Below are 26,198 nucleotides of genomic sequence, written 5' to 3'. Positions count from 1 at the left end.
AACTTTTACTTTTGCTTTGCTCGGATTTTACTGCTTTTGGTGAGCTTATTTATGCTTTACTAATTTATTCTTATGTTAAATACTTTATGTTTGTCAGAAAATAGTTCTTGCAATTGAAATATTCTAAAGTATCTACATGTTCTTGTATCATGTATAATTATAAGTTTCCCTTATTAAATAAAGTCAGCACTTACATAAAACAGATAAAATGCTGGATTCTTTATTTGAAGCTAAAGGAAGTTTAAGTATATCTGTAACGAGATAAAACTAGTAGGAAATTAACAGACCTATAAAATGCTTCTGCATACATATTTCTGATTATTTAGATGGGACATCGAGGACACCTACATAAGTCGACAATGTATCAGCTTTAGAGAAGATCGCAACAGGAAGGGAGTTACAATTTCTAATATAACTTTGGCTCTTTGACAAAGTATCAAACAGAAATTTTACACAAATATGCGGGCCTTTTCCATGATACAAAGTTACAAAGTCATGTCAATTTGCAAGATAAGCTTTCTGGTCAGGAAATTGACTCACTAATCACAACTTGCGTTGGTATTATCTTGTCTTTATTCTGCCAGGAAAGCAGAGACCAGTCTCCCTGATAAAATACACACATACGATCGCACTATAGACAATGAATATTTCTCGTTAGTTCTTGTTATCATCAAGTTTATCTCTGTTTTCAATAAAACAGATTATCGTGTAATGGAAAATGATCAATAATTATTATTGGAAATGGCAAGAATACCCAAAAACCTAACCGCTTTCACAAATATATGTTTACAGTCAAACTAAATGTGCTTAATGTGTTTTACTCTACCGAAAAAGGGCTTATAGTAAAAGAAAATGGTCAGAATCTGTGGGTTGTTGAAGTAGAACCATCAGTTTTGGTAAACTGGCATATATACATGAAAGAGCTTTTAGAGCATACAGAGAAGTGTCATATTTACAGGGGAATTGGGCAAATGTCGACAAAATTCAAGACAATTATTTGTAAACATTGCACCCGAGCCCAAAACCTTCCATCAAATTTTTTTTTGTCTTTACAGCTATTCGAATATAAATGCAATGTTGCTAAAGAACAACACTGTCACATTTATTTTGTGAAATGTAACGCAACAACCCACTTACCGGTCAAAAAATCCTTTAGCACATGCACTTTCGGTTTACGATTCGGACATTTTTGTTACGGTGAGATATTTCGCTCACTTAATCCTTACAGCATACCACTGTACGTCTTCTTTCCCCCCCCCCCCCCCACCCAATCCCACCACCCATCTCTAAAGCAGACTGCCATCAGACAGTACTTAGTCTTAACGTTGGTCAGCAAACCGCGTGCTTCTTTTGTCTCCTGTTCGAATTTACCTAGGCAAACAATAAATTGCATTACATTTCTAAATGCGTAAATACAATTTATGGTTGTAAAAACATGTTATACTGTCATATCATATAATTCCGATTGCATGAAATTTCGTGGTTTCAAAACAAATGTCTGTTTCGTGTTGTCACGAATTAGTGGCTTTCATTTCTATACAATGTCATATTAACGCGAAGTTTTTTATTCAGTGAGGTCCGAATTTATAAATCACTAAATGTTTTAATTGTAACAAATACAAATGATTTTTAATGGCAACACAAAGGTACATATTCTGTGATATAATGTAATTTCTAAATTTCTAACGACCATTATCACACCTTATAAACGACTGTACTCCCCATCTTCCACTTGCGAGTGATCAAAACAATAAACTGACAGCTAAAGGTTGAAAGACACCATTTTAAAGTGACTGATTTGCTTTTGAAGGTATGTATATTTATATTTTATTGGAAGCTGAACATGATTTGTTTCTGTATATAATGTGTTAGTCTGGTTACAGATAGAATTATAGCAAAAAAAAAAAAACTCGATTGATCACTGATTTTGTCCAGAAATTGTACATTGTCGGCGTCAAAAGTACATATTTTCTTGCTTGAAGAATGACCTACATGTAAACTCCACTGTTTCATGGATAAAGAAACAATACTATTGTGGTAAAATAAAATAAAATCATTGATTAATTCTCCAATTTGTTTATAACCGTCAATGAATGAAGATTCGGTGTTATTTCCTGACTGTATGCATGCTTGCATTAGTACTGTACAAGTGCTTGCGAGTTTCGTAAAAAAGACTGTATGCCTGTTTGCGAGTGACTCGGCGTTTCCTATGCTCCTGTAGTATTTCTTCATAATTATAACCCGCAAACAAAGTTTGAAAGAGGGTGGTATGTAGCAGTCACCATGCGGTCTGTCTGTTCGGTGTATTATGTGTCCTCATAAATTTGGTCGTGCAATTACTTCGATACTATTACACCTACCTCTCTCAAAATTTACACACAAACATCGGCAATATGTAGTTAATGTCCGTCTTATTCTTTTCCTTTTCTTTTTAAAGTGCCACTTAAAGGTGAAACAGGGTCTGTTTTTCGTGTCCGTGCCATAACTTCTTTATGCATTAAGGGATTCTGAAATAACTTGGCACAAATATTCACCATCATGAGACAACAATGAGACGATGTGTCGCACACAAGACTATTTTTTCTAGAATTTCATCCCATTGAAACCGATATATCATCACAACTACAGTTAATAAGGTGTGAAAATATGTAGTAAAACGGCACCAGATTGAATCCACTAATTCTCTGTAGATTGCTTTCTTGACAGCGTCGCACAGTAAACAGCTCTATTTTAGTTTTGTCTTTGTATTTGCCATAAACACACGAAATTTAACATGAAACTTGTCTTATTTTACTGAAAAAAAAATTTGCGAATGAAATAAGTCCCCATTTTACAAGCAGAATTGCCATTAGAGGAATAATGAGGGTTTATTAGCTCAACTGAGCAAGAAGTGCTCAAGGTGAGCTTTTGTGATCACCCTGTGTCCGTCGCCCGTCGTCGTCGTCCGTCGTCAACAATTTGACTGTTAACACTGTAGAGGTCACACTTTTAGTCCAATCTTAATGAAACTTGGTCAGAATGTTACCCTCAACAGAATCTTCGACGAGTTTGATATTGGGTCATCTGGGCTCAAAAACTAGTTCACCAGGTCAAATCAAAGGAAAATTTTGTTAACAGTCTAGAGATCACAATTTGGCCCAATCTTAATGAAACTTGGCCAGAATAGGTAGTAAACACGGCGGCTGTACTACTCGCGCACGGTATTTGTAACGATAAAATGTTTATATTATTACTGAGGAAGGGGAATCGGGTAGTGAAGCCATTAGGCTATTCGTGACAAAATAGTTGTACTACTTTTGAATCTTGTTGACTGATTTACCAGTACTACTTTTGAATCTTGTTGACTGATTTACCATGAAGTAAACTCTGAATTACTAATAAGGACTTAATCGACTTTTCCGATAATGTTTTCTTTATCATTTTCTATTTATACGTCCATTCGCAAGATACTTGTGGGTGCAATAGTTTTTAAAAAGTCAGAGGATCATTTTGCTGGCAGACGAGCAGACAGACGGGGGTCAACCTATAGTCCCCGCCTGTCCATCTCATCGATATTTTGAAATCGTCAGGTAACATTTCTACGCGTGATTTCCATAGGTTACTTTCTTGCATGGCATAGTAGGGACCCTGTGTATACTTAGGATAGCGAGTCACAGACCCTCCACCCCCACCATCAATGGATAAGTACAAGCATGTGGGTTCGACATTAAATGACATTATATACATGACGACTGATGAAAAGAGACAATTTTGTATGCATTTTTTTTATTTCATTTACGCCTTTAAAGGACATAAATCGCCTACTGTACTCGCAAGATGGAATACAGTGTCACTCGCAAATACGCGTTCAGATCAAATATCAAAATTGGCAAGTCGGCATACAGTGAATGTTTTTTCACCGACTAGATGAAAATTAATTTCATTCAATAACGCAACAGATATGAAACATCTTGTTTACATATATTAATGGAGTATGCATACTTATTTCAGAAAACATCATGGATTATTGGATTACAAATCAATTTGACGTATTATTCATCAGTTTCGTGACTTGGTGGTGTGAATTTTCATGTAATAGATGTGATCAGTCAACATTTTGGCAGCATTTTGTAAACATTACCTGTCAGATTCATCTATTATATCACCATATACACATATTTATGTTAGACTTATCGTTAAACTTAAATACACATACAGTGTAAAGCAAAATCATTAATTTCAAGACGAATTCTTACCTTTCGCGTGTCTGTTTATTGTTTTGATCACTCGCAAGAGGAAGAGGGGGAGTACAGTCGTTTATAGGATGTGATTATGCTTAATTCAATTTAGGTTGCAAATGAAATCTGTCAAAAGATCCTTTCATATAATTTGTACCTATATTAGTAATCTAAGCACAGTCTAACATTGATAAAGTTGAGCTAACAGGATACACCAATGTCTTCGTGATGATGACAATTGTTCTGGCCCCAACTGTTATGTTTGCAAAACACCAAACTCCTCTCTAATCCAGTACAGATGACATTGTCAAGGTATATTGTTCCTGTCCCAGCAGAGACACTGATGATACGTGCATGCGATCTATGGATTAAAAGTACAAAGATAACATAAGCAAGAGCAAACAAAACGCGCATTTATGTTGTTTTTTTTATTGTAAACATTTGTACTACTGAAGTCTACAGAACATCCATTTTTTCTGACAGCTTTATTTGCAGTGTTGTAATTATTTCTAGTCTTTCGTCGTCACGCAGTTAGTTCAAAAGCACTGTAAAAAAGATACTCTCTCGTCAGGGTTATTGGTGTAAGCCTTGGGATGTTGCCCTCATCTTATTACCTTTTATAAATAGACTTAATCCAACCGAGTCTAATTTGCACGGTTACATTATATGCTTCCAAAGAATCTTGTTATAGTTTTGATTACACTGACAACAGCAGTCTTAAATACCAGGTATTAGCAATTAGACCTCGCATCCTACTTGGACAGGGTTGTTATTTCATCTGGTCCCTTGAAATAATGGATATTATTCAGGATTTCGGTACCATAACAACGGCTGTTTGATATAATTTCCTCTCATGAACAGACAAAAGTGCTATATATTGAGAATGCTTCTCTCTTCTTGTTTAATACAGTATCATAATTATGTATATACAACCAAAACATTGATTTAGGAAAAATGCATTTGCCCGCCCGGACACATCCGCTAAATAGCCATGGACACTTACGCACACTGATATCGAATTTTGGCGATTAGGTCTCTGAAATCAACGCGACGCCATTTTGTTTTAAAGAAATGCATTTCTTATTTTTTTTATTATTTATATACAAGACAGCTGATAGATATCAACTAATGCCGATAGTTTCGTGATATTGTATGCCTTTTTATAATGTCTGGAAGATCTCATGGGCTGACGGATTTCACGCTACACCGGGAGCTTGTTTGTCGACAGCTGACGTGTCTGCTGAAGGTCAGATTAAAAACAGCATGATCAACGTAAACAATGGAGGGATAACTCGAAGGCCTGGATGGATCAAGCTGCAGAATGTAATATTTTCATGGATTTAATAGAGATAGCTAGGAAATATTATTCTAGGAGTTGCATGGCGTAACAAAAATGACGAAAAAATGGGAAAGAACCACGCAACGGGGGGAAAGCTGGTCCTGCCTGTACGCAATGTAAAAGACCTGTATTTTGAATTAACAGCTGTAGAAGACCTGTAAGTGGAAAAATACCAGAAATATAGTTGAAATTTACAGGTGTAAAACATACAGGTCTCAAAAAATACAGTTGTAAAAAATTATAGTTGAAAGTTACAGCTGTAAAATGATCATGTCTCAAAAATACAGCTGTAACTTTTTTGGAGGGGAACATGTGTACTGTCAGCCATCTTTAATGCATTTTGGCGAGATGTAACTGAACACATCGTCGAAAATTTTGGAATTTTAACCGTTAGGGAGTAAGTGCAAGGTTTTAGTTATCTAATACAGTTGTAAAAAAGATTGTATAAGTACAAACATTAACTATTTACATTATGTTTGAAGCTGATAAGTTTAAAAGAAATAATTACAAGATAATCATATGTTTTCGTGACAAAGAAAGTTTAATAAACAAGATATGATGCATAGTTTTTACAGTAGATTTGTATCCTACTCTTGATTTTTGCACTTGCTATGCTGTTTCCATATTTTATATTGTTCTGTACTTACTAGATCATATATTGTGTTATTTTTATAATAATTGATATCCTTTCTAGAGAACTACAATTCATCTTAAAACTTTTTGTACCTCTGCGTTCGTCCCTTAAAATAATGCTCTCTTTTTCACCACCTGTAATATTTCTACATGTAACTATTAGGCATATTTACAGCTGTAACTTTCTCCATTTTACAGCTGTAAGATTTTTTACAGCTGTATCTCATTTGCATAATTCGACCTCTTTTACAGTCGTTTTACAGCTTAAATTGAAATCTACAGCTGTTATATAACATCTACAGGTGTAAATGTAAAATAATCGTGACTGTAATTTTGGTCAATAATACAGATCTTTTACAGCTGTAAATTGTCGTTAAGGAGACTAGAAAACTACTTCGATGAAAATGAAGCTGAGGTGTAGTCTTGTGGTACTTTACTCAGACAACAACCCACTGTGATGTCGCCAGTACGATAGTAAACAGCTGAAAAAACAAGCAACGAAGGTAACATTTCTAGAGCATTACAGTATATCATTTCTTTGAAAGTATAGCTAAATTGTTCTATACAGGGTTGTCTAGCTGTGCATGACTCGTTTACAGCTTGATTTTTAGTATATCCATAGGGTGGTAATTATTTTCAAAGGCAACGAAGGGAGATAATTATGAAATTGTTTGTAGGGGATATACTTTTTCTGAAGAAAAAAAGAAGTTCGGCACTGTAAGTGAGATAGAGAAATGTCTAACTGATAATTTTCAGTATTTCACCAGTTAGCACAAAATAAGATAAAATATAACAATTACTCATTGACACGGAGGAAATACATCAATATGAACTCAGTGTTGCAAGTGGCAATTATTAAGCATGGCTGAATTTTTATTTTAACTTGGGGTCAAACTAATTGTTTTCATCCTCTGATGATAAAAATGTCTAGTTTGATTTTTTTTACACTAACACTTCGTAAAAATTGTTATGAACCTCAAAACGTAAAAATGGCATTCAGGCTATTACTGTACAAATGTACATAAAAATATTTGATATGTCAGTATAAAAGGTTTTCAGAGAATAGTTTACGAAATAGCAAACACGGTACTATCAGGTATAATGTGTTAACTTACTTCAATCGGAAATTAGCGACTACAGGGCATTTATTTATCTATGGGGAATATGTTCATGGTAGAATAATCTCTAAAGGAAAAAGATGTAAAACTTTGCAGGAGAAAGAAATATTTTGAGGCTTTTTTATGCAAAAATTATATAAAGCAAGCCTGACATCTTTGAACCACTGTAATACAAAGCACTAGTTTCAAGGTTTTACAAGACGATCAGTATTGAAATATTTAAGCAGAGAAATATTTCCAGGGAGAAAATGTAAATTTATTCGGTTTTCGTCACATTATGGCACCGAACAGATGATTTAATAAAATAAAAGATGATGCCACAGTATGTATGCGATGCTTGAACTGTACGGCTTCTCCAATATTATTTGCAAAAGAACTAGAGTCAAGACAGCTCAAGAGGACACGTCTATTAAAAGACCCCTGGTATCAATAAACCACTTTTCAGTTCCCATTGTGTTAATACAGAACAAATTATATGTATTGAAATCGGCATGTTCCTATCGCATGCCAGATAAAAATTGCAGAGTAAGAACTGTATGTCTCGAAAAGAGACATTGAAAGAAGCGAAAATGAGTAAATTCAGAGGCTAGTATCTAATAAAGTGTAGCTTTCTTTTATAAAAGTTAACACACCTTTTTATTTTTATTTTAATAGTAGCGATATATATTTTTTTAGAAGTCTTTGAAAAATCTGATATTCGAAATAACGTTAATATAACGAATTAAGAATAACGTAAGTGGAGTTTATATCATATAAAGGTATCTCGTATTTAGTAATGTTAAGCCTTCAACGAAGTTGAAACGTGTGAAATGGTACGCAGCTCTGCCGGCCTATGGCATATATACACCATGTATTCATTCCACGGAACTGATTGATTTATGAAAGTTATTGATTTCTTGAAAACGGTATCATTTGACGGAATAGTTACAGACCCGTAGGCTGATACCAGGGATTAATAGGTTGGTGCTAATTTAAAAGTTGATTTGACTATTGTTTCCAAGTTTCAATTTCACATTTGCCTATCTTCTTATATAAAGAGCATTTATTACCGAAGTTCTAAAAATAATACAAACACTATACATACGTAGGGTATCCTAGCATTCTACAAACAACCTGTGCCCCTGCAGTTGTAAACAAATCATTACACACTGTGCCCCATGCCAGACGGTCTAGTGATATTTCAACACGACCTCTACGGGCGCTACTTCCTCCAGCAAGACGAATGTATAGCGCTTGTTAGAAAAAACAAATGTTATTATAATTACTTCTACACCTAACTGTGACACAAATTATACAAACCCAGAACATCAGTTCTCCAAAACAAAACAAAAAAACAATAATTTTTTATACCTCCTCTTAATGCACTCTGTCATTGTTTGAAAATGTCAGCTTAATCCCCTGAATAGATTTTCACTTCTGTTCCATAATAAAAATTTAAATTAATAAAGAGAGATAGCAAAAAGTACGCAAGATAGAGTTAAGATGCTAGTACAGTGAACTTTTCTGAAATATCCTCCTTCTTTGTATGCAGTTTGAATAAATTCTCTATGATTCGGCATTTTTACCAATCATAAAATATTAGAGGATTTTTATATAACATGGGAAGTTGTGCACCTAGTGTTCTGTCCGGGACTTCACTCAGCCAGACCTGAGTTATGGTCCTTGACTTAGTTAGAACTACGCATGAAGTGCTTAAAAGCTTATGTTGCAATTATCTTAAAAAGTGTTTCATGAAACCATGTACATGTATAGTGACAGGAAGGGGGAGGGGGACACCAGTGTCCTATGGACATACATCTAGATTAAGGAATCAACTGTATTCAAAATCCACGAGATACAATTTGCTCACTACAACAGACTAATGAAGTCATCAAGTATAACTCTCAGAGTAATCCCTCTTGGATTTATCACCGGGGAAAGACGGACACAGCAAACTTTCAATTTGATAACGAGTTTTCTGTCTTTTAGGGAGTTTCAGAAGAAGTTTTAATTCGTCATTCTTAATCAAATAATTACAGATATTATGTTTGAATTATGTTTGAATAAGAAACGTAAGGAGTACAATGTACAAAGAAATATTGAGCTTAACATACGTATAAATGAACACGAGACTAGATCGCAGTTTACCCTCTCCATCGAGTTTCCGGTACAGGTTTTCCCTAGTGTGCTACGTTTCGAACAAGCTCGTGTTCTTTTCTTTTCACATTGAGCTGAACATGCTGACCATGATGACCATCTGGACCAAATATCGTTCGAGACTATAGAAAAATAAAACAAACATGATAAGTTTTGTCATGCAGACGGAAAATTGTTGACTGTAAATAAGAGGGTCATGAGCCATATATGAACAACTAGTCCATTCCCCAGCAGCCATGTGTAATTTTAGAAATTAAGACGACTTCATAAAATTTGCTAGAATGTCGTCGAAGAATCATTACAGTGAAATTATTTTGAATGCGACCAGTGATTTGTAGGAATGATATTATTTCTATTTTTAGCTTTGAAGGCCATGCTTGTTTGTTTAACAAACTGGTATAATCTGAGCAATTTGGTGTAACGAATATTTGTATAAAACTATTTTTAAATCAGACAATTAAAGAGAATAGTTTAAACTTGAAACTGAAACTGGTTAATTTGATTAAACGCCTATTTCTATATAATGACATATTCAATGGCGTTGTAAATAATAATAATAATAATAATAATAATAATAATAACTTTATTTAAACAAACAGTTATGACTGCACCCTGCCCCATGAGGCCATTTTCTTAAAGCCTTACATGGTACGCCCAGACGGGATGCATATAGAGGTTCAAACTCCCTTGTTATTGGTGCCATCACTTATTATTAAAAAAAAAGAAAAACTACATACTACCCTACCCATATAGCCTGTACCAGCAAGTACATTTAACTTAACAAACCTTGGAAATATAATTGTTGAAATGTAAACACTGGATACATATTGGGAAAACTGTCTACGTTTCCTGTCGACCATGTTTGTTTGTTTGGGTTTTTTTTTAGGTTTTTTTGGTGTTTTTTTTTTTCTTTCTTTTTTCATGAACATATATTTTTGTGAAATAATTTCAAAATATGTCCAGTAATATGTTTACTTTTAACTGTGGTGACCCTTGTGTGCAGCCTAACGGAATAATTTGAACAACTTTATAAAAGGACCACCGAAATTGTAAAATAAGGTATGTTTCATCAACTTCCACCATATGACTACTTTAATGGAATGGTTGACGGACAGGGACACACGCCATTAGGAGAGTGGTAACAATAGCCACCCCCACCCCCCACACACACCACTCCCACTTCCCTTAACAAATCGGTGAGCATGTAGAATCAGCATGTTTTACATCTAGATTAAACACAAAAAGAGCATTAAAACTGCATATATGTGAAAAATACCTTTTTAGATGATTTTACTGTGCGCATGCGTAGCAAGATGGCAGTATCCACCATTTGTACAAGGAGTAAACAATTTGGTTAGCTCAGGATCACAATTTTCGGCCCAGCAAAACAACACAAATATAGACCCCTTGCAGGCAATTATGCAAAAATTAGAACATATTGACATGAAATTAGGACAACTTGATAAAATTCAATTAATAGTGAGCGATCTAACGGTACGAATCGATCAAATGGACAAAAAGGTATGTGAAATTGAGTGTAGCCAGAAATTTAATGTGATCAGTACGAAACACTATCACAATGCACAAACAGTAACAAAAAGAGTGTACAAACAATAGAAAAAGAGGTGAAAAGGTTACAGTTGGAGAACTCGGAGTTGAAATCAGCGAGTGAATCTATGGCCGAGTCCATTATTGACCTCAAATGTAGGTCAATGAGAGACAGTCTTTTATTTTTCGGTATCCCAGAGGGATCTGCGTCGGGATATAAGATTACACATAGACCTTACTCGGAAGATATGCACATATCAACATCTGACAGAAACAGTGTTCCAGACACTCACAAGTCCCCGCTAGAGCCCCCAAAAGATACCCCACTAGTTGCGGAAAGTACTGCTACAAGTATTGATACGGATGATTGCGTCGCAAAAGTCAATTTGTTTTGTAAACAAGTGTTAAATATAAAATAAAAAATCCAGACACTTCACTTCAAATTGACAGAGCACATAGGGTAGGTGCACAAAACCCAAATAAAATCCGCCCTATCGTTGTTAAATTTAATACAGAATCAAAACTGATTGTGAAAAACGCATTAAAGGGTACCAATTTATATCCTACACCGTACAATGTGAGCGAGCAGTTTCCTCCCGAAATCCAGCAACGCAGGCGTGAATTGAATCCTAAGATGTTGGAAGAGCGCAAAGCAGGCAGGAAAAAAGCCCGTACTAGTCAGGGACAATCTCTTCATCATAAACCTGACCCCACAACAATCGATACCAGTTAGGAAAATTCAGAAAAGTGTGACTTAAGTGTTTTATCCTGGAACATCGAAGAATTATCCACCTGTTTTGAAAATGAAGACTTTTAGATTTTGTTTACAACTATGACATAATTTTTCTAAGTGAAACTTGGTAACGCCGCAATGATATTTTTTCCTTAGATGGTTATGAATATTTCTCAATACATAGAACAGAATCGTATTCAAATCAAAATAAAAGGGGTCACGGTGGAGTGTGCCAGTTTTACAGAGATTTTCTTTAAAAAATGGTATCGAAATAGTGGAAACTGACAGTAACGGTATATTCTGGGTAAAACTGAGCAAGGACTTTTTTCACAACGATTATGATGTATTTCTTTGTTTTATATATATACCTCCTAGTAATTCTATTTATTTTAATATGCATGAATGTGGTTTGTTTGAAACACTTGAAAATGGTGTGCGAAAATATTGTCAATATGGTAAAATATCCGTTTTTGGAGACTTGAATGCAAGATACGGCGACAAATCCGATATTTTAGAAGAAAATGATCATTTAGACCGTTATATTCACTCAATAGAAAATAGCGATTTAAATGATATTAGTAATATTTTGCCTGAAAGAAAATCGATGGATAGTATTGTAAATTCATCAGGAAATAAGCTTTTAGATTTGTGTCTTTGTACTGATCTTAAAATTGCCAATTGGAGATTAGGTAGTGACGCAGGTATCGGAAATTTTATGTCCAATACAGGTAAAAGTTTAATAGATTATGTACTCTTGCAATACGAGTTGTTTCCCTTAGTAAGTAGTTTTACTATTAATGATCTGTACACTTTTTCACACCATAAACCTGTACAGGTTGACTTTAGTTTTAGATGTATACCATTAATCAACGAAAGTGAATGCATTAATATTGATGTTTTGAAATGGGACAGTGAAAATAACGTAAAGATACGTAATTATAGAGAAATGATTGTAAATGAAATTTTTAATATTGATATGATTGTAAATAGTGTAATTACAAATGATGTTGAGTTTGATATAGGTATACAGAGAATATCTGACATATTGCATAAAAAAATCGTTTAGTGTTTTTGGAGAAACTAAAACAATAGGAAATACGAAAAATAATAGAAAAAAAACATAAAAGCTCTTGGTTGAACCAGGAATGTGAGGACGCTAGAAGAGACTTTAAACGGGCAAACAAGAATTATTCTAAGAATAGATCGAATCAAAATATAGAACTACTTTAGCTGGTAAACATCCGCAAAAGTTTTGGAAAGAAATTAAAAAAAATGAGAAAAAAAGCTAATAAAAATGAATTGTCATCGGATGAATTTTATGAGCATTTTAATGAAGAAATATTTAAGAAAGATTTTGTTGAGGAACAGCTGAATAGTAGTGATATTGCTTTTAGTAATGTTGATCAACTTGACATTGATTTCACGACCGTAGATGTTATTACTGCTATTTCTTCCCTTAAAGTGGTAAAAGTGCTGGAGTAGACCAACTTATTCCTGAAATATTTATTGAATGTAAAACTATTTTAGCACCAGTGTTAGTAAACTGTTTAATCATATTTTTGATACAGGTGCGTACCCCGAATCATGGTGCAAGGGTGTCATTGTACCTGTGCCCAAAAAAGTTGATCCAAGTGAGATGAATAACGATAGAGGCCTGCACTCCCACTAGTATTTTTTCAAAACTGTTTTCAATAATGTTAGACATGCGATTGCGCAAATGGGCCGAAAGTAATGAAATGGTGAACGATATTCAATTTGGTTTCAGAAAAGACAAAAGTACTTTTGATTGCATATTTGTTTTAAGTTCGATTATTAATAAAATAATAAAACATGAAAAGAAAAAATTGTATGCATCCTTTATAGATTTATTGTATAGAAATGGAATATGGCTTAAATTAATAGAGTCAGGTGTGACTTTAAAAGTAATTCGAATTTTGCGTAGTATGTATAGCTGTGTAATGTCTTGCGCTAGAGCAAATGGCTCCCTGACAGACTATTTCGACAGTTTTATTGGATTAAAACAAGGTGAACCACTTTCACCTTTATTGGGTTTTTTTTTTCGTACATGATATGTATGAAAATTTGCAGACTGATAATATTGATACATTTACGTTGGAAGAGATACAGATATTTTTACTGATATTTTGCTGATGATACAGTATTATTTTCCTATTCCAAGGAAGGATTACAAACCCTCCTTGACAAACTGCATGATTATTGTACAAAATGGGATATTGTTGTGAATGTGGATAAAATCGTTGCTATTGTTTTTAAATCCGGAAACAGAAATGAAAATTTTGAAGTACATTATAACAATATATTACTTAAAGTTGTTAAGACGTTCACTTATCTTGGTGTAACATTAACGTCCAATGGTAATTTTTACCAAGCCCAACTAGCTTTGTCTAATCAAGCATTAAACGCACTTTACTCTTTGAATTCTTTATTTGATGCTATTGCTTTGAATATCACAGAAAAGACAAAATTATTTGATAGTTCGATTTTACCGATCCTTACATATGGATCAGAGATATGGGGTTTTCACAAAGCACCAGACATTGAAAAAGTTCATTTAAAATTTTAAAAACAAGTATTTGGTGTACGCCAACAGACTACAACATCTGCAGTTCTCGGCGAATTTGGAAGATTCCCATTATCAGTATTACGAAAAGTCAGAATCATTAGATACTGGTACCGAATTTTGAAATCCCCTATTGTACAGATTGATGTTTTTAAAAGACGCAAATGGAAATCTGTTGAATGACTGGCCAAAAAATGTAAAAAAAAAATTATTGTCAGACTTAGGATTTTTATATTTGTGGGATGCTGAAACTGTTACAAATACACATATCTTAAATATTGAACAAAGAATATATGATCAACAATTACAACAATGGTGTGCAGAACTTAGTACCCTCTCTAAATTGGAAAGTTACAATTTATTTAAACAGGAGTTTTCTCATGAAAAATATCTAGATTGTGTTAATAATGTGAAACATCGTATAGCATTATCAAGGTTTAGGTGTTCTTCACATAAATTAGCGATTGAAGAAGGTAGATTTAGAAATATTGAAAGAAACCAACGTGTTTGTACTAAATGTAATATGAAACAAGTTGAAACAGAGTATCATTTTTTATTAGTGTGTCCATTATATAATAATTTGAGAAAAACATGTTTACCTAGATATTATTGTTCTTGGCCTAATATAAAGCAATAATGAAATCTACACAGAGAAATGTGATTGTTAATTTAGCAAAGTTTATATACATGGCGACTCAAAAAAGAAATGAAATTAGTTAACTTTATACTTGATTTTTTGTTTATGTGTGTTAAAGTTATGTCATAGAGATATGTTATCATGAAAATTGTTTATACTACACTTTTCTGTTCTTATAATATTGTACATAAATGTATAAACCGCCACACAGTAATTTGGCGATGGACATAATTATGTATGTTTATGCCAATAAAATATTTGTCATTTGACTCAAATTGACTTGACTAAAATGCACACATTCTGCAAAAAGAGAGGCGTAAATGTTAAGTATTAAAACAAAAAGGACGTCAGGATTGAATTGGTGCTATAAGAAAATAAAATGAATATACATACCAGGGCATTGAGTTTGACTGCATGCAGAAGTTTGCGTTGGATTGCCATCACAGAAACGTCCAACCAGAGACGGTTTTGGATTGGAACATGTCCTACTACGGGAACGTATACCGCCACCGCAAGTGCTGCTACAGGAACCCCATCTCGACCAAACTGACCATCCCCCATCTTGAAATGAAACGGGTTAGTAAAAACATGTATAAAACGAGGTCGATTAAAAAAAAATATAGCAAAAGAGTGTATTAACACTATTTATGCACGATGGGCGGTTATACGTCGGGCGTAATAATATTATTTTATTACCGCCCGGGTGTATAAATAGTGTTAAAACACTCTTTTGCTATAAATTATTTCGATTCTAATATGCCTTTAATCTAAAACAGTATATAAAGTAAAGTAGCGCTCTTTCTTGGGCGGTAATACGTCGTACAAATAATATCACTCGGGCTGCGCTCTCGTGAAATTATTACGCCCGACGTATAACCGCCCATCGTGCATAAATAGTGTTAAAACACCCTTTTGCTACAAATTATTTCGATTCTAATATGCCCTTACGCTAAAACAGTATATAAAGTAAAGTAGCGCTCTTTCTTGGTCGCAACAAAAACTTTGACGTCACCACACGTAAACGTGACGTCATTCTAGCGTAAGCGTGTTTTAACAGAGACACGCATATTAGAATGATTCATATTTTAAGAAGATAAATCAGGATATATATAGCTCCGTCGATATTGATATATCTTAAATTGTTTTCTGAAAACATAAATTCATTTAAACGTTTAATGTCTCTATCAAGAAAAAAACACATGGTAATAATTTTTATTGTGACTTGACATTAACATGGTATGTAAGGAGATATTTTAGTAGCAAGGAACATATCATAGTAGAATAAAAGTAGATTCTTTTTTTAACCTGACTCGTTCAAAATGTGTCTCTTTTCAAAGACAGGATCAAATTTTCTCACTGAATATCAGCAACAATAAATTTCATTAAATTATATTTTCTACCGGAATAGTAGGCTAATGAATTAAAAATCTGAACTAAAATAAAATTAATTTCAAAATAAGCCAATGATATCGATATATGACGTGTTTTAAAGTTATAATACTGGCCAGATAAGATTACGTAGCGAAAGTAATAGGAAGGTAATTTTTCTACAGCAACGCATAAAACATCCGTTCACGAGGACATTGGCTGGATAAATTTACTTGTAAATTGATAGATTCCACCGATGGAGACGGATATATAAAAAATGTTACTTTCGGTTTCAGTGACACAACCGCCATCATTCGGTTACGTCCGTGACTACGCTAAAGGAAGTGGCTAATCGTACGGTCCCGTATGAATAGTGAAATAAACTGCATGTGGCTATTCGTACGGCAGTTTTGTATTACATTGTACTGAAGTCATTCATGACAACTGATATGTTTTCAACAGATTTCTTTACTTTTCTTTAATTTTCAGTCGCACATAAACAGAAAATGATTTCGAATATAGAAAAAAGGCTAATTTTATGTCTGCGTGCAATATTGATGTCATCGTATGACACATATGCAAGAATAGTGAATAATAAAAATGTCATCTATAGACGTTCACATCATCGTTTGAATATCATGTAATATGCTTACTTTTTCTTTCATATTTCGGTTGATAAGACTGGAACTAATTATTAACAATAACAAGTCTTCTCTCTCTAAAAATGAAACTAAAATTTACATGTCTTCACTTGGTACCGGCAGTGTTCCACAAGATTGGAGGACGGCTATCGCCCCTGTATATATAAAGAGCCCACGAAGCAAAGCCAGCAATCAAAAACCTATTCTCTTACTTGCAATTGCTTCCAACTGATGGGGCATGTTTTAGTATCAAATATTATTAATCATCTAGATAATAAAATTTGCTTAATTTTTTCCAACATGGCTTCCGCTCAAAGCACAGTTGTGAATCTCAATTATTAAATTTTAGTCAAGAATATTTGATTACCTTGAAGCTAGTAAATAGACAGACCTAATAGTAATGGACATTATCAAATCGTTTGACAAAGTCGATCACAATCGTCTGGTCTACAAGCTACATGTATTTCAATTAGGTATATATAGGAAAACATCCATGTGGATTAAATATTTCCTTTAAATACGAACACAAAAGGTCTTCAATCAGATATACCACATTTGGTATCAGAGGTACCGCAAGGGTAGGTCCTTAGGCCTTGCCTTTTCTTAACATATCAGTCACCTGCCAGGCTCACTTAAAAGCACCGTAAGACTCGTTGTTGATGATACAGTAGTTTATCTCACTATAAATATCATGCATGATTGTGAGACTCTCTAGCAGTACCTCCATAAATTAGAGCTTTGGAAAAAGACCCGATCAAAGGAGTTGAATTTCGATAAATTAAATGCGAAGTGATTAGGGTATACAAAAAGAAATAAAAAAAAACATTGCTTTTCGCTATAAGCTACATATCCATGAATTTAAAACTATCAAAATGCTTAATGTTTAGGCGAACCAGCAGTGTTAGATCACAAAAAGACAAACAAGACCCTAAAATACATGAAAAGAAATGATCAAACAAATGATAAATGTACAAATTTAAGAAACTCCGTATAAAACATGTTCAGCCATAATTGGAATATTGCTCAACTGGCATTCAACAATCTCTAACAAATGGAACTGAAAGAGTACGAAAGGCTGCCGCCAGATATGTTCAAATAAACTTTGTCTGTAGATGCAGATTATGTAAACACTTCTTTTGTCGGAACAGTTGTCCAAGGACCGGCCAGTGATTGGCTGTAAACATGATCGTGTTCGACTCTGAATGCCAACGTCACATGTCACTGAACATGAGTCCCATGGAGACCACGCACTCCATTGTCCAGAGACTGCTCAACATAAAAGGAAATTATTTATTGCAACTGTAATGTGCCAACAAATTTTAGATTTATATCAGCAGGAGAAACAGAACGTACGGTAGGGATTTCGAATGTTAAAGAAATTGGCAAAGCTCAATATATTCCGGCTTGTAATAATAAAAGAAATAATAATAATTAATAATGAACATAATGATAAGAAGAAGAAGAAGAGGGAAAAGAAGAAGAAGAACTTTATTCAAAGAGGATAGCATATTTGGCTATAGCCAGTCTAAAACATGGTCCTCTAACATAATACTGTAAAAATTATTCTATTAAGTATGTAAAACATAGTGTAGTGAAATACATGAATTAAAATAACGTTGTTATGAACAAATTAATCCTTATCGGCATAAACAGTATGTAGTACGATGCAAAGAGTTTAAAATCTAGACAAGTGGTTAAAGAATGAGTGTTTTTGTAATCCACGCACAAAACCCCTAAACATTCTTATGTTAGAAAAGTACGGGAAAGCGTTAGATTGCATTAAAATATTGTTATTATGTCTGCACGAAATTAAACAAATGTGATTATGGAAATGAATTAAAGAAAACATAAAAACACATCTTATAAAAATGTGAACACTACAAGACTATTACACTTTGTGATAAGACATAAAGAGAAGAAATAAATAAGAGAGGAAAACAAAGAAAAAAATAAAAAAATGTGAGCACTGCAAGACTATTACATATATATATATATATATATATATATATATATAGAGAGAGAGAGAGAGAGAGAGAGAGAGAGAGAGAGAGAGAGAGAGATGTGACAAAATTGTCATATGAATAATACACAACTAAACAGGTGAGAAGAGAAAGCAATGTCATTAAATACAATTAAGTGAGAAACTATCACAAATGAGAACGAAAGAAAATAACGATAAATAACAGTACCCTTCCCCCTGAAGCTATCATACCCCTATTGCCGGATACCAGTGTTTAAAGCCTTACATGGTACGCCCAGACGGGCTGCATATAGAGGTTCAAACCTCAAGTTTAATGGTGCTATCACTTATAATTAAAAATAAACACTACCCCATAAGGTTACGGACACCCGTGGAGCATGTACCAGCAAGTATGGAAAACATGTAAATTATCTTTGATTAGGGAACTAGAGTAGATATACAGAATTGTTCATTTGTTATCGATCTTAGGCTTCTACTGTAAAAATAGGAAACATTTATGATCAATATCAATGTATTGCGGCGTCGTATTATTAAGTGATTTATAAGTTAGTAGACATGTGTGATAGTTCACTCGTTTAGTGATCGACAACCACCCCAAGTCCCTGAACTTGTCCGCCGATGGTGCCATAATGTCAGCTTTAAAGATTATCCTAGCAGCACGTTTTTGAAGTTTAGACAATCTGTCTATGTTGCAGGCAGAAGTACCACCCCAAACGCCATAATCAACTAGAGGAAGAATGTATGAATTATAATATATAGTTAAAGATTCTTTAGGAACATATTTTGGGAGTAATTTGAGTTTTGAGTAATGTTATCTTACATGACATGTTGTTTTTATGTTCAATTTACATATAAATCAACAAAACAACTATTTCCTCTTGTAATTTGATTAAGAATGTCCTGCTAAACCTTAATGACTTTGGTAACGTGGCCTTCTAAATGTAGGGTATTATTGACAGGCCTTTATAACTATGATTATCAGTTACCAAGACACGGGGCATTTTGACAATCAACTATTTCCGTATTATTTCCGTCACATTTGAGTCCACCATTTAACGAAGAGGGATTTGTGCAACTTCGGATCCTCATTTTGACACCCTTGTGGCATGTGACGTCACAGCTTGACCAGAACGACCATTCCGTCCAGTTTCCATTCACTGAAAAGAAAATTTCAAAATTTTGTTATACATCATATTTTATCTTAAGGACATCGAACAAAATTATTAAAGGGATAAATACCAAGACTGATCTGATTTTATGTAAAAATATTTTATCGTAGAAAACACTTTATATAATCAAACTGTCACGCTAGTTTTATAACACTTTTTGTTACGAGATTGTTTACACAAACCAGGAAGACATGTTACCGAGTTTGATTAACAGTTGCAGTACATAAGGTGACATTGAAACATGAATTTTAATAAGATATATAGGAAACAAGAAATATCTTTAAAAATGATAGTCGGCGAATTGTAATAAGGAAAGAAATTTATGAATTTTTCATCTAACATTCATCTTTCATCTAACATTTTTCAAATTGCAAAACTAAACACCGCACTTTAACAATTTAAATGGTTCTCTTTTAATTTTTCGCAACTGAGGTTTCGTAGGGTTGCAATTTTGTTTCGTTTATCCTTAGACGAATAATTACAGCAGTAGTTTGATGAAGATTCATGAAGCGGTTCATGAGAAGAGGTCATTAAACGTGTTTATATTTTTAGCTAAATTGGTCCCTATCCCCATTTGTAACAAAATAGCAGGAGACCTTACGATATTGTTACGCATCGAGTTTGATAAAAATCCATTACATTTTAGTGGTTAATGCGAAGAAAGGCATATCTACTTTTAGCGTTAGTGGTCCCTAATAGGGCCAAAGTTCCTATATAAATAAATTTGGAAGAGGACCTTATAATGATGCTCCAGACCAAGTATGACAAAGATCCACCAAGTTCATGAGACGCTGTATAAATAAAATCTGGAAAGTAGATCCCTCGGAAGCACCGAAAACAAGGCAAACAGTGAAAATTGCAGACTCGGTTTGATTGAGTCTGTTCATGAGCAGTAATGAAAAATGCAACACTACCCACGCCCCCTAGCACCGGCTTAAGCGGTATTCAATCTTCAAATCTAAATGAATTGAAATCAATGATCCCGAAGAACCAGAAAATATTACAACACTTAGATGCAGTCAAAGGCATTTCTAGTTTTAGCTCTAGCAGCCTCTAAAAGGGGTCAAGTGTCCCAGCTGAACAAAGTTGGCTGCGGGCCTAACCAAGATGCTACAAATCAAGTTTGATTAGAATACATGAGAAACAAGAAATATCTTTAAAAATGATGGTCGGCGAATTGTAATAAGGAAAGAAGTTTATGAATTTTTCATCTAACATTCATCTTTCATCTAACATTTTTCAAATTGCAAAACTAAACACCGCACTTTAACAATTTAAATGGTTCTCTTTTAATTTTTCGCAAAGGTTTCGTAGGGTTGCAATTTTGTTTCGTTTATCCTTAGACGAATAATTACAGCAGTAGTTTGATGAAGATTCATGAAGCGGTTCATGAGAAGATGTCATTAAACGTTTTATATTTTTAGCTAAATTGGTCCCTATCCCCATTTGTAACAAAATAGCAGGAGACCTTACGATATTGTTACACATCGAGTTTGATAAAAATCCATTACATTTTAGTGGTTAATGCGAAGAAAGGCATATCTACTTTTAGCTATAGTGGTCCCTAATAGGGCCCAAGTTCCTATGTAAATAAATTTGGAAGAGGACCTTATAATGATGCTCCAGACCAAGTATGACAAAGATCCACCAAGCTGTTCATGAGACGCTGTATAAAAGCATTTCTAGTTTTAGCTCTAGCAGCCCCTAAAAGGGGTCAAATGTCCCAGCTGAACAAAGTTGGCTGCGGGCCTAATAAAGATGCTACAAATCAAGTTTGATTAGAATACATGAGAAAAAATCAATTAAAGGATTTTTTTATTTATTATTTTTTATTTATTTCTAAAATAGGCCAACTGATCCCGCTTTAACAAATGCATATTCGCTATTCATGAATCTTTGGACAATGACGTCACACCTATAAAAAAAAGTGAAGGTCAAGCAAAACATACAATTGTAATTATTTCAATATTTCTGTTTCATAAGCAAAGTTTGACCGTAGTCATATCACATAGATAAACTGTATGCAGCGTACCTTCATTTGAGTGTAATGAGATTCAGTCATTATATAGCATATACATAATAAAACAGATTCCAACTGAGTTCAATATTTGCATACCATACTAAAGAAAAATATTCATATATAATAAATCAGTTAAATAATGTATAACAAATATATCAAAGCAAACAAGTACTCATTTTAATATGCAACCTGAATAAGTCACAAAAGCAAGAAATACAGACGACAATTGTAACAAGGAAAATCTTTTAAAAAGCACTTCTCTACATAAAAGACTCTTATCACACCCTTATTCATGTGATACGCAGACCGTATTCAGCTCTTTCTTTAATTTGATATATGTTGGTATTTGAACAGGTTTTTATCATATTTATTAAACTTACTTATCATTTTGAGATATATCAATATCCTAGCTGAATATACTGAGCCAATGTTAAAAGGATAAACGCTTTGTCTACATTTCACTCAGCGTAGCACAATCAACAGAGTGAAAGAAATTGACACTCTCGTCCAATCAGGCAGAGTGTTGCATAAATCTTCCATTTTGATAAATTATCTATAATGCGTTATCAAGTAGTTTGATTTGCAAACTGAAGTCACGTGGCATAGGTAACGAATTCGTTCTTAGACGGCGTTCGCCGAAAAATCAATTAAAGGATTTTTTTTATTTATTATTTTTATTTATTTCTAAACTAGGCCAACTGATCCCGCTTTAACAAATGCATATTCGCTATTCATGAATCTTTGGACAATGACGTCACAACTATAAACAAGAGGACCATGATGGTCCTGAATCGCTCACCTGTTCCCACATGACCCAGTTTTGAGTAAGACGTCGTTTTTTCTATTATTTGACATAGTGACCTAGTTTTTGAGCTCATGTAACCCGGTTTTGAATTTTACCTAGATATCATCAAGATGAATATTCAGACCAATTTTCATGAAGATCCATTGAAAAATATGGCCTCTAGAGAGGTCAAAAGATTTTTCTAATTTTAGACCTACTGACCTAGTTTTTGACCGCAGTTGACCCAGTTTCAAACTTGACCTAGATATCATCAAGATGAACATTTAGACGTACAGATCCCATGAAAAGTATGGCCTCTAGAGAGGTCACAAGGTTTTTTTTATTATTTGACCTACTGACCTAGTCCTAGAAGGCAAGTGACCCAGTTTCAAATTTGACCTAGATATCATCAAGGTGAACATTCTGACCAAGTTTCATGAAGATCCATTTAAGGGTTTGGCCTCTAGAGAGGTCACAAAGTTTTTCTATTTTAAGACCTACTGACCTAGTTTTTAATCGCAGTTGACCCAGTTTCAAACTTGACCTATATATCATCAAGATAAATATTCAGACCAACTTTCATATAGATCCCATGAAAAAATATGACCTCTAGAGAGGTCACAATGTTTTTTCATTATTTGACCTACTGACCTACTTTTTGACGACACATGACCCACTTTCGAACTTAACCTAGATATCATTAAGATAAACATTCAGACCAACTTTTATGAAGATCCATTCATAAGTATGGCCTCTAGGAGGTCACAAGGTTTTTCTATTTTTAGACCTACTGACCTAGTTTTTGACCGCATGTGACCCAGTTTCAAACTTGACCTAGATATCATCAAGATGAATATTCAGACAAACATTCATACAGATCCCATGAAAAATATGGCCTTTAGAGAGGTCACAAGGTTTTTCTATTTTTTGACCTACTGACCTAGTTTTTGATGGCACGTGAGCCAGTTTCAAACTTGACCTAGATATTATTAAGTTGAACATTCTGACCAATTTTAATGAAGATCTTATGAAATATATGGCCTCTAGAGAGGTCACAATGTTTTTCTATTTTTAGACCTACTGACCTAGTTTTTGACCGCATGTGACCCAGTTTCGAATTTGACCTAGATATTATCAAGTTGAACATTCTGACCAACTTTCATAAAGATCCCCTGTAAAATGTGACCTCTAGAGTGGTCACAAGCAAAAGTTTACGCACGCACGCACGGACTAACGGACGGACGACGGACGCTGCGCGATCACAAAAGCTCACCTTGTCACTTTGTGACAGGTGAGCTAAAAAGTGAAGGTCAAGCAAAACATACAATTGTAATTATTTCAATATTTCTGTTTCATAAGCAAAGTTTGACCGTAGTCATATCACATAGATAAACTGTATGCAGCGTACCTTCATTTCAGTGATTCAGGTTCAGTATTTATAGCATATATATAATAAAACAGATTTCAACTGAGTTCAATATTTGCATACCATACTAAAGAAAAATATTAATATATAATAAATTAGTTAAATAATTTATAACAAATATATCAAAGCAAACAAGTAATCATTTTAATATGCAATCTGAATAAGTCACAAAAGCAAGAAACCTTTTCATATACAGACGTCAATTGTAACAAGGAAAATCTTTTAAAAAGCACTTCTCTGCATAAAAGACTCTTATCACACCCTTATTCATGTGATACGCTGACCGTATTCAGCTCTTTCTTTAATTTGATATATGTTGGTATTTGAACAGGTTTTTATCATATTTATTAAACTTACTTATCATTTTGTGATATATCAATATTCTTGCTAAATATACTGAGCCAAAGTTAGCTTTAAAACTGTGAACAGTGTCGTTTAGGATAAACGCTTTGTCTACATTTCACTCAGCGTAGCACAATCAACAGAGTGAAAGAAATTGACACTCTCATCCAATCAGGCGGAGTGTTGCATAAATCTTCCATTTTGATAAATTATCTATAATGCGTTATCAAGCAGTTTGATTTGCAAACTGAAGTCACGTGGCATAGGTAACGAAAACGAATTTAGACGGCGTCGCCGAAAAAAATTAGAAGCATGAAACGTAAACACGCAAATAAATAGTGAACTCGATTCGATTTGGTCTTGACTTGTAGTAAAACGTGCAACCCCCTCCTTTGGCGGAACTCAGTTTTAAAGATACATTGCATGAACTGCATGATACCAAAGGATTTGTGAAAAGTATAAATCCAATTCGTCTTCAAGTACTTAATAACTAAATGTTTGTGTAGCTGGCAGGCTGGTTGAATGAGTGTCATGTGCATCGTGTTATGTACAGCTGATATTAGTCGAGCAGACAAAAGGACAGACGGTCAACCAATCGATGAGAAAATGAGTACAATAATAGAAATATAAGGTACATAACTGCTATTGTATGGGCAAGAGAGGAATTCAAACACAATAATTATAGGTCACATTGGTACTTTCAAAATGATCAAAAACACGCAAAACATTTATTATCATTAATGAGATTCTTTGAACGAAAGATCATTTGGACAGCTAAGCTTTAGGTTCATGTTGAAGCTGAATACATACTCAAAAATATGTATCTAAATTATTGGTAATTGTTCGAAAACAAACCATACTAACCTTTTGTTTTTGTAGTGGCAAAAACAATGATAGCAATAAAAACCGTTATATACAAGGCTCCTATAAGAATTAAATGAAAATATTTTCCACAGTATTTTCTTAATTCAACTCTAATAGGTACTTTTTCAGTAATGGCCGTTTCATCTGTAATACTACTAGGCCCATGAATTACTTCATTTGGTGCAACACTTCGCCTAAGAGTCTCATAGATTCCTGAGTCTAAATCATTCTGCAGAATGATATTTCCTGATATAATTGATGTATTCTCGTAGGCCTTGTTTGTTCTAGAGTTCACTACACCTTCACCAGTCCTTGCACTCACACTTTGTCCATTTAGATCACTAAATTCCATGACTTTATGCAATATGTCAGACCGTCAAATACAATTCTGTCTTCGTAGTAATACTAATAAGGTTAGTTTGAAGTATCGAATCTACCAATCAAAAAATAATACCCTTCTCCGGCATTTACTCTATTTGTATATATATTGTCAAGTAATATATTTTGTGACCCAATCCGTTATCAGCAGACCGAAATAAACGATGGCGTAATGAACTAGTCAAAGAATATATCTTGTTTACTCAAGTTTATCAATAACTTAGGCTGTCAGACTGTTTTGTAGTCATATAAATTATATTTATATATGTCACAAAACTTAAAT

At 33.9% G+C, this 26,198-nt stretch overlaps 1 protein-coding gene across 1 annotated transcript; it reads right to left on the bottom strand.

The window, feature by feature from the left end:
* Positions 1-1,285: 1,285 nt before the first annotated feature.
* Positions 1,286-25,993, bottom strand: LOC123524774 (scavenger receptor cysteine-rich type 1 protein M130-like). The gene is made up of 6 exons (XM_045303239.2): positions 25,538-25,993; positions 19,919-20,089; positions 15,336-15,503; positions 9,401-9,565; positions 8,392-8,539; positions 1,286-4,578 (listed from the first exon to the last, which is right to left on the bottom strand). Exons 1-6 carry the CDS (start codon positions 25,887-25,889, stop codon positions 4,419-4,421), a joined length of 1,164 nt encoding a protein of 387 aa, XP_045159174.2. The 5' UTR covers positions 25,890-25,993; the 3' UTR covers positions 1,286-4,418.
* Positions 25,994-26,198: the final 205 nt, after the last annotated feature.

This window comes from Mercenaria mercenaria, chromosome 3, assembly GCF_021730395.1.
Source record: "Mercenaria mercenaria strain notata chromosome 3, MADL_Memer_1, whole genome shotgun sequence".
In the NCBI taxonomy this organism is placed as follows: domain Eukaryota; kingdom Metazoa; phylum Mollusca; class Bivalvia; order Venerida; family Veneridae; genus Mercenaria; species Mercenaria mercenaria.
Note: the sequence above shows the minus strand (reverse complement) of the source record. Positions and strands in the feature narration are given on the sequence as shown.

Coding starts and splice junctions, on each gene's coding strand:
- LOC123524774 (XM_045303239.2), bottom strand. CDS start 25,889: ATGGAATTTAGTGATCTAAATGGACAAAGTGTGAGTGCAAGGACTGGT. Junction 20,090..25,537: donor TGCCACTACAAAAACAAAAG/GTTAGTATGGTT, acceptor TTTTCTTTTCAG/TGAATGGAAACTGGACGGAA. Junction 4,579..8,391: donor AGAATGCTAGGATACCCTAC/GTATGTATAGTG, acceptor TTTAATCCATAG/ATCGCATGCACGTATCATCA.